The 9,649-nt window shown below is 44.9% G+C and overlaps 5 protein-coding genes across 5 annotated transcripts; 3 read left to right on the forward strand and 2 right to left on the reverse strand.

Annotated features, from left to right (window-relative positions):
- Window positions 1-462: 462 nt before the first annotated feature.
- On the forward strand, window positions 463-1,374 carry AtWU_07569 (DnaJ domain family protein; the record flags this gene model as incomplete). Its single annotated transcript, XM_035502678.1, has 1 exon — window positions 463-1,374. One exon carries the CDS (start codon window positions 463-465, stop codon window positions 1,372-1,374), a length of 912 nt encoding a protein of 303 aa, XP_035358571.1.
- A 764-nt stretch (window positions 1,375-2,138) lies between these two features.
- AtWU_07570 (proline dehydrogenase family protein) lies at window positions 2,139-2,850 on the reverse strand (the record flags this gene model as incomplete). Its single annotated transcript, XM_035502679.1, has 3 exons — window positions 2,139-2,472; window positions 2,529-2,665; window positions 2,731-2,850. The coding sequence occupies 3 exons, from the start codon at window positions 2,848-2,850 to the stop codon at window positions 2,139-2,141; spliced, it is 591 nt and encodes a 196-aa protein (XP_035358572.1).
- Window positions 2,851-3,978: 1,128 nt separating this feature from the next.
- On the forward strand, window positions 3,979-4,608 carry AtWU_07571 (ornithine cyclodeaminase/mu-crystallin family protein; the record flags this gene model as incomplete). The annotated part of the gene is made up of 2 exons (XM_035502680.1): window positions 3,979-4,080; window positions 4,129-4,608. 2 exons carry the CDS (start codon window positions 3,979-3,981, stop codon window positions 4,606-4,608), a joined length of 582 nt encoding a protein of 193 aa, XP_035358573.1.
- Window positions 4,609-5,638: 1,030 nt separating this feature from the next.
- AtWU_07572 (ribosomal protein L24e family protein) lies at window positions 5,639-7,533 on the forward strand (the record flags this gene model as incomplete). The annotated part of the gene is made up of 3 exons (XM_035502681.1): window positions 5,639-5,983; window positions 6,046-6,183; window positions 6,241-7,533. The coding sequence occupies 3 exons, from the start codon at window positions 5,639-5,641 to the stop codon at window positions 7,531-7,533; spliced, it is 1,776 nt and encodes a 591-aa protein (XP_035358574.1).
- Window positions 7,534-8,392: 859 nt separating this feature from the next.
- On the reverse strand, window positions 8,393-9,235 carry AtWU_07573 (ATP-dependent metallopeptidase HflB family protein; the record flags this gene model as incomplete). Its single annotated transcript, XM_035502682.1, has 1 exon — window positions 8,393-9,235. The coding sequence occupies one exon, from the start codon at window positions 9,233-9,235 to the stop codon at window positions 8,393-8,395; it is 843 nt and encodes a 280-aa protein (XP_035358575.1).
- Window positions 9,236-9,649: the final 414 nt, after the last annotated feature.

The following is a 9,649-nucleotide window of genomic DNA, read 5'->3' on the forward strand; positions in this document are numbered from 1 at the left end:
ATATACTCTTACCGTATATTTCTTCTGATCAGGAAAGCTACGTTACAAAATAGGGTAGGTCATGCAGGGTGAAACTTTGCATCATCTATTTACTCAGCTAGTTCGCTTAATGAAAGTTGCCAGCCTCTCCTGCTTCTACTATAAGGGAAACACAAATAAGGGCCGGAAGATATCCACGTCTAGTAAGACGCACACATACAGGGTTAATTGGGAACTGCCATCAGGCTACCTAGTTCCTATCTGGTACTTACAGAACCTTACATCCCACAATCACATCCGCTTGAGCTTATCTGCCTCAATATTAAGGACAGGAGGGACCTTTTCTGTAGACCAATAAGTCCAAATGGAGTTATATAAGTGCGTTGTAATCCCAGGGTATCCAAAGGGAATGAGAGCGAAACACAGGCGAAAAGGGCTCCCTCCCTGCTCCTGGAAATACCCACGCAAGATCAACCCATCACGATGGACCCCTTTAGCATCAAAAGGGTTCCCTACATCGTGTTATGCAACATCATCCGACAAATCCCCGACTGGGTAACGCTGGAGAACCTCATCGAAGCATCCCCCCGAATCCGGGAGATCTTCGAACCAGGCAAGAATCCCAACGAAAGGGCAGAGCCCGCAGCAACGCACATAGTCGACATCATCCTGAAAGGTAACCCTATAACAAAGGGCCATCTATACCGTCACTTCTGGAGAGTCACCGAACTAAGACAATTAACACCAGAAGAACTCCAGGAGTTCTTCAGTGAAGTACATTCCTCTCTCCGAAGAAGTGGTCTAAACGAAGGAGAGCCCGAACGACGCAGCCTAACAGAATTCCTCGCCCGCCATAAGCCTCCCACTTCTATATCCCGAGCCGTGTTATGGGAAATGATACACATCGCCGCCAATATCCAACGATTAGCATGTGCATGCTTGACATTCCTGGGGGGCCTGCTCCAAGCCCACTTTTACTGGAACGGGAGGTTCCATGCAATGAAGGAACTGGATCTGAGTCAACCCTCATGGGAAGAGGAATATCGCGTTTATCGCGCCTTGTGGCATTTGCAACTATATTCTGTGCTGTATAAGGGAGACATCCTCCCTGTGGATGGCCATATTGTGTGCGTCCGCGGCCAGTATCAGCCCGAGGTTGCTACCTGGGATCTGCTTCCAGGGGTCGCCCGTGTCGAGATTCAGACAGTGTCCCAGTGTCTTTTGAATCTGGTCAATGGAAATCATAATCTGAATATGAATGGGTGTAGAGAGTGGGCGAATTGGAAGAAGTGGTATCCGCTTGTTACTGAGTTGCCTGATGCATCTCGGCTTGAGTTTGCGTTTCCGACTCGGATTCCTCCGCCTCAGCCTAGTTGTCTGCGTGGGTGTGATTGATCCTTTCGTTGAGAGGCTTAAGGAATATGCGGTGCAGAATAAGTTTGATTTCAAGAAGTCGGGGCTCGAGTTGCCTCATAGTTGGCATATCCCGGGGAATAGGATGATTGGGTTGATGATGTGGGATGTTCGTCGGTTGAATAACTCGGGGTTGTGGCCGCTGCGTTATTAGTGTATTTAAATTGTGCTAGGAGCTTGCCGAATACTGGGGATTGGTGTTCTCGCTGTTTCTCCATGAAGCATACAGTAAAGAAAGACAGCAGACGAGCCGCACCTTCCTAATCATGAACAGAATCTACATCCTGTGTTTGTCTCCCGTTCGATAACTTTGTGTTGACTACAACATCGTCCTACATCTTGAGGATCATCGAGCATACGTCCTTTCTACTAGATTAGAGGTAATATTAATATCCGTCAGATTGCCGTCGAACCTCAGCCGGAGGCGAAATGCAGCAGTCCCTATTTCTCCTTCTGCTGTCCACATAGACGTGATATCTCGTTTTGGCCTGCTGAATAACACGTTGACATTCTCTGTACAGTATTGCAAGAATTGAAGGGACATTCTACTGATATTGTCACATATTATGGGTAACCATCCAAAGATTTACTCTTTTTTCTTAGTATGAAAGTACAAAAGCACACCATGACAATTTGAGGGAAATGATGGGGTTTGTTTGGGGACCATTTAAACAACAGACAACCACAGAAGACACTCGGAACACTAGATCAAGTATAGAAAACTCCCAGCCACAATCAGTACCAGCCTAGTTCCCCTTCTCACCCTTAGGATGCCAGCTATCGTAATGAACAGGCCCCTCCTTAACATCCTCCTTCTTTTCATAGCAGTGGATGGTGAAATGCTTCTTATCAGCAAGTTCCGGGACAATCAGCATTTGCTGACGGCTGCGATCTCTACCATGAGGCATGATCGAGAAACGGAGAGAGCTCGATGGATTCTCGTGAAGGCTTTCGATGTATTCGTCGATTCGCTTCTCGTCTTTCTGGTTCCACAATCTCTGGTTGTGTTGGTTCTTCTCGGGGATCCAGACTTTGGGGATTTTGTCGAAGGCTGCTTGGTCTGCTTTGATGACGCAGTACCTAGAAAACATATCAGCATAATACTCATAGGAGATGTGTGATTGTTTATTACATACCAGGCATCAGGAGCAGCCAGCGCCTCATACTCATCACGGGAAGGAGAGGTGTACACTCCTTTACCAATCTGAGCACCCCACATTACATGATCGTGGTCAAAGTAGAGGCCCTCTTTGTTGTATTTTTCGGCTTGAGTCTGGTGCAAAGGGGAATTTTTAGCTCTGAACATAATTACTGGCGAGATAGCAAGAAAAGGTCTACCTTATCAGCACGGCGGAAGCCAACGGTGATTTCTCCACGTCTGCCCAGGTCAACAGGAGAGGCTACGCTGCAGGCAGTCAATGCCGCGACAAGGAAGTTTGTAAAGCTCGAGAAGTGCATTTTGGAGATTTGTAGATAGAAGAGATTTCTTCGACTTGTAAGTTGAATGCGAGTGGTTATGTTTTGAGTGATGATAGAGGTATCTGGGAGAAATCTTCGCCATCTTATATCTGTGTCAAGCTCTATAGTATAAATTTTGGACCAAAATGTTCCTGGCTGGTTGGTTATCTTAGCACAGCTATGCTATACGGGAAGAGCATGCTTGCACCCATCCCACAGGGCTAGGGGGGCCAATCCTTCAAGCCTTCAGGTATATAGCTCAGCTATAGTATTGAGTAAATATACTAGTAATCAAAGTCAGCCTTGACAACGACTGGGGAAATCATATTTGGACCCTGAATATTTGGATCCTACGTGAGATACCTGCATCCTGCCATCTTACGACAATCAATGGCTGAGGACATTTTCGGATTTGTAAGAAGCCTTGATGAATAGTAATTTGGTAGGTCTTTCTGACCTGCCATTTAACCAACAAAAAAAGTAATATGTCCAAAACATTGTTTTTAATGATTTTAGAAACATCAATTAAATTCATACATCATGTTGGTATTGACGAATTGTACTTATTTGCGTGGTTGAACCTGCTACAAGTTAGTATTCACATGTCAGGGTCGATCACTTGGGCGAGTTGGGGGCCAACCTGTCAGAGCCCCCATCTCGACAGCCCTAAAGGCTTATGTTCTAGGCTGAAGCGTTCCTGAGACCCTGAAACTAGCGGCTTGGGGGCTAATTCATACTGAAAAGGCTGGACCCTGATAAACGGCCCCAGTTACAGCCACAGGGCGAGCTACTGATCTGCATTTTAGAAACAGGTTTTCATGTTGTGGAAATGATGGGAGAGTAAAGGAGAGAATAATGTCATTTCAGGAGTTGAGCTGGGCTGTGTCTGATGGTTCAGGTCAGACCCCACCTATAGTGGGAAGACTAAGAACCCTGTGAATCATTACTAGCAACCAACCCCTCCCATGTCTTATATTATCTCATCTTTATCCATCTCCCTCCCTCTCTCTTTTCTTCTCCCTGAATCAACAACTAGAATTATAACAATCTGAACCGATTTATTTTCCATACTAACAACAATATTTTGAAATTTTGAAAGAAAGCCATTTCCCTCAATCTCCATCTACTATGTGCAAAACCGACACTGCGCTGTCCATCCTCTGTGGAACATGGAATCTAGACTCTGAAGAAGAGATCCAAATGATATTTTACGAGAACGGCACGGGCGAAGTGAGTTTGTCTGATCTAAACCCCCTTGACTATTGCTAATAAGCACAGATAATTCTTCGTCATATATTCAACGCGTGGATCGCTGCTGAGACCGAATGGAAGTCACTTGGTCCTGAACCACTCGACCAGATTTCTGTCAGCGACAGCGACACTACCTCTCAAACAGAGGCACAAGTTCTAGCGCACTTCGATCTAGAAATAACACTCACAAAACGCGCTATCACAACACGCGGCCCAACAGATGGCTACATTTTAAACGAAGAGAATCTCATCGACGCCGCCTTCCTCCCTAAGAGATACTCCGTCCGGTTGGAAAAAGGCTCGTTTAAAACAGCCTTCGAGCGGACAGCGGGACCGGTGCGTCCGTGGCGTCAGTCGTATGCTTATCAGCTGGTTTTTGATAAATCGCCGTATCCACCGCTGAGTGAATGGAAGGATCCAGAGGAGGCGCCTGAGCCGCCGTTTTTGCCGTTTGAGGGGTGGAGGGAGTTTTGTAGTCGGGCGCTGCCGAAGGATGAGCAGGAATAGATAATGGGGAGATGTTGGAGATACTTTGGTTAAACAGTTGTCTATTTTCTATCTAACAAATGCATCAATGACAGCCGAAGTCCCACTCTGGACAACCTTAATAGTCTTGCACAGTACATCCTCCAGCTCTAATACCTTACTAACTCTAGCTGTATGAATATGCCTATCACTAGCAGCTCTAGTAATTCTAGAGTAGTTAAGACTAGGGTTGAAGGAGATATTCATTATGATTATTAACTCTAGATTTTAAGCTATCTAGATAGGCAAGGAGTATTAAGCATCTAGGTATATTACAGTCTATCAAATAATTAATTAAGAGGTAAATTAATAAGAAGGGAGATAGGTACCTTTATTGTTAAGCATAGTAATAAGAATAGGAAGCCCATATTAATACTAAATCCAGTATACACTAGATAGAATACTAAACAAAATTTAGTACATGAGAAAATTAAAGTTAGTATATATACAGCTTTTTATAGATAGATATATTAAATATATTATATAATTCAATCCGCTTCATACTAAATCTGCTGGCAGTAAATACTAAGAAATCGTATTTGTCTGACGGCTGCTATTGTCTGCCATATCTGTTTGTTTATTTGCTTTGCGCACCGCGCGGTTTTTGCACCACTAAGGTTTTTCCGCGTCACACTTTCTTTTCTTTTTTCTCCCATTCTCTTATTACATTATTGACTACTTGGTCAAAACCGTATTGATCTGAAACCATACATAACTTTATTTAGCAGGCTTTGAGAACATACGGTGTTGGTAATAAAGGATGAAAGAACCGAACGGGCGGGTAAGAAAAGGCCTTTTGTTTAACGCAGTCTTTGTTAAGGTAGTAGACTGCGAACACATCCTGCCTGGTACCTGGCGGCTTTAAACTCTGTTGTAAGCCCCTTTCGTATTTGTAGATACATCGAATTCATGGCTAGACAGCAACCAAGACATTTTTCTCATACGCTTATCCCGAGACATTCTCCTGATCCCCCTATCCAAATATTAGTCTATCGAACTTCAGGTGCTTACAATGGAACAAGATCAGCTTGGACGTCGGAGGAGCATACGCATCAATGAAAAGACACTGAAAAGCGAAGTCAACACAGAGAAGACGCCAGCTTCAATTTCCAAAAAGAAAGGCCGTCAGCAAAGTGCTCTTGTCCAGACGGGCGTAGGGAAGAAACAAGACAACACAGGGAAACGAAACCCTTCGAAGCGGACACAAAAGCCTCAAGTTAATACACCAAGACGAGCATCGAAGAGGACGGCACCACGAAAGACCGCCAACGCAGCCAAACGTGGCTGTCGAAAGGAAGCACAGGGTGTAGCCAGTACAAGGAAGCAACCTAAGCAGGAAAAAGACCAGCATAAAAGGGTATGGTGTGAGCACTTGCGCATTTGGAATGCCTTAAGATACTGACCCTATGTTTGTTATAGATACGTCCCTCGACCAAGACACAGAATAAGCGGAAGGCACAATCACCAGAACCATCGTCCTTGAGCCCAGAACCGCAGCCCAAGAAGCGGCGTCAAGAGCAGAACCCAGCAGTTCCGGATAGTAATACTGATCAGGAGGTGGGTCTGCGTAACTCTTGCACAATGGAGACAGGATCAAAATTAATATCATATTAGTTGCCTCTAGGAAGTCCACAATTTGAAGGGGATGCTGCTGTATATTACTGGATCAACAACGGAATTTGGCCAAAAGAAATGCCTCAATCTACCCCTAACACCCAACTTTTGAATACCCACCTTGCTTCTAGGCCTCCAACCATTCCGCAAGTGACACAAACCCTCGAGCCAACAACAGCGGCCAGGTCTAACCCCTATGCTACAAATGCCTGTGAAACATACCTTAGGTCTAAAGGCAGCTACATGAGAGAATATGTTGGGGTTGCAGAGAATGATAAAAGAATATGTCAAGATCTTATTAGAAGAGATGAATGTGAAACTCCCAGTGGCACGGCATTCGAGGACGATGCTCGTGACTATGTCCTGAACTGCTTATCAGACGCAAATGAGACTGGGGTCACTCGAATGATCAGTCAATTGATTGTTCCCTCACCAGTACTCGAGATTCATAGGGGTCGACTGCGCTCTACTCCGATGTTGATTGAGAGTATGAATCAGCCTTGGAGTTGGTCGACTTCCCTTGATGAGGATCCGAGCACACGACGAAATGCAGGGGCAAAGGAATCAATGTCATCTCTACCGACACCGCGGCCAGACTATGCTGTGGGATTTGCAAGTCATGCATTTACCTGCAAGCAGATTCGCAAGCTTAAGCCATTACTCGGTGGGCCTAACGAGACTTCTATTTGCAAGGGCATAGAAGATATGCTTTTTCCGTTTTTAGCTTGCGAAGTAAAGTCAGTAAAGTCCACTACAGGAAGTCTCCTAATTGCAGAACGGCAAAATGCTCACACTTTGACTCGATGTCTCAGAGGTGTCGTTGAGCTCTTCAAATCATTAGGGTGTGAGAATGAATTACACCGGAGAATTCTTGGCTTTTCTTTTTGTCATGATCAGGAGCAGGTGCAAGTATTCGCTCATTTTCCCGTGGTCGAAACTGCAGAGCCGACTTCATATTATCGTGTCCGTATTGGGAAATGGAGTATATCAGACAAGCATAGATGGAGGTCTTACAAATTCTCAATGGCCATCTATCATGACTGGGTTCCAACATTTTTTGCATTACTTTGTTCTGCAATTGACCGTTTACCGGATATACCTACGGACGTTGCACCTCGCCAGTTGCTGATTCAACCCGAGAGCTCAACGGACGAAGAATCCTCGGGGGGCAAAAGTTTATTTCCAGAGGACGAGGAACTGGTCACAGATACCAAAAGGAAGCGTGGTAATCAACATCAGCGAGTCATTGAACGAAGGGCCTCCAGAACTCCAAAGAGGTTGAAGGAAGGATAGTAGTGAAAGGCTGAGTTTCTCATAGCCACCCACAACACCTTGGCCATTATCGCTTATATGTTCCTTCTTCATATAGTCCTTATTCCGGATTTCCTAAGTTTGTGTTATCAAATTGGTCAACATTTCTCATTATCTTATTAATATGTTACGGTATGGTTTTGGAAATAGTAATGGCTGCCCGGATCAGATTGCAAAAGAATGGCATGATATTCAGCACAATAGAGATATACAATACTAACTCAGTCAATCAAAGAGCAAGAAAACAGGTACTCTTTTGTAGTAATGTTCTCAATCCGGCGAAGCTGGTTTCTTATTCACATTTTGGACTATGTATGCATTCACAGCCTGTCTATTGACACAGACTGCCCTTAATTATTAGCCATTATCATTTGCAATCCAGCCGCAAAGTACATATTTATCTTGGCCCATATGCTTTAATAAGCCATGCATCACCCCACTTGGTCAATCACAAAGCAGATCTATCTTCGGCTAGCCCAATTCCTCTACAAGATGTGGCTGCGGGAGATGAATGCCGGACCCCTGAATACAATCTTTTAGCATGCTCCTGCTTCCATAAGAGGATCTCAAGATAAAGTGCAGGGGCGGGCCTGTTTATCTAGTCAGGTCCCAAGGTAGCGGTTGACGGTGGTAGGAGGTAGCAGTCAAGACCGCATAGGCAGATGTGGCAGAGAATCAGGCGATGCCTGGCTACACTGAATGTCTCAAAGAATTTGAAAATTAACTGAATATGGGCTGCGTCACACGATTTATTTGAATACTATATAGTATCAGCTATCCTGAACTCTCAAACATCTGGCTAATGCCATCCAATGACTAATATTGGGCATATTGCAGCACTTCAATTCCCAAAAACTGATTTAGCAAGCTCCAACAGCTCAGCATGACCGACCTCAACATCCTCTTCAGACGACCCTTTGGGTCTTCCCATAAGATCCTTGAACTTTAGCTTGATTGAATCACCCTCCACATGGGGTGATCCAGCTCTATAATTCACTGTAGTCCTGGATTTTAGCACAGGCCGGTAATCATTAGGGCCTCCCTTGGACTGAGACCTAGTGTTATGAGACTTTTGATCTTCGGGGCCGTATTTCTCAAGCACGATACACTTGGTTTCCATCAACACATTGATGGTCAAGACAACCTTAACCTCCCCAACGGAGTTTGCAATCCACCACGCAGCATCCTGCCGCAGACGTGGCATGGAAACATCAGACACTGCAGACTCAATCACGAAGGAAGGCCAGTGCCGCTTATCAGATCGAACAGCAGGGTTTTTGAAGGCACCGTCTCCTTCTTTGATCGAGCCCCATGGTCCTTCGAATTCTGAGGCTCCGAGGGACACGAATTGATCGATATCGATGTCCATGTTAGCGAGCTTGCTCGATATATTGTAGTAGAGATTATCATGCACAGCCAAAGTGGTGTTGGTAACCACCTTGAGTACGAGGGTGCTGATTTCAGGGTAGTAGGTGAAACGGACTGCGCTGCCAAGTTTCTTTCGATGACTTTCAATTAATCGAAAGTCTTTCAGAGAAACATCTTTGAAAGATAAGTATTGGCTGACGTCTTCTGTTTCCAGATTTTTGTGTAGATCTGCAATGGCCTTGATTAGGGCTTGCAGGTCCTTGTAGGGTGTAGGAGGGCACTTCCTGATGAGGGCGAGCTCGGATGAGGAAGGCATTGTGGAGATATCCTGTTAATATGGAGCAGCTGAACAAAGAAGTGAGTATAAAGGGTGAGGCTTAGGGTGATTGGGAAGTGGGCTGATAGAACCAATTGTAGGGGTGAAGCACGGCCTTATTTAATGATGAGTGATAGAGAGTATAGCTTGACAATACTATGTTATTCGTGAATTTTCGGGGTGTTCTTTGCTCATCTCCGGGGTGTGCCGTTCTTCAGTTCTGTGCAAGTAGACTTCTCCAAGCAACTTTATGAGCATAAGGCGACACCTAAGCAATGCCGGGCTTTGCCCGTAATGATCTCGAGATGACAGTTTTAATCAGTTTCTTATCGGCTGTTTTCATTGCCTATCTTGAGTATGCTTGAGTTTATATCTGGCTTTTCATTAAACCATATTTATCAGGCTACGCCACCT

This window comes from Aspergillus tubingensis (genome assembly GCF_013340325.1).
Source record: "Aspergillus tubingensis WU-2223L DNA, scaffold_8, whole genome shotgun sequence".
NCBI lineage: Eukaryota > Fungi > Ascomycota > Eurotiomycetes > Eurotiales > Aspergillaceae > Aspergillus > Aspergillus tubingensis.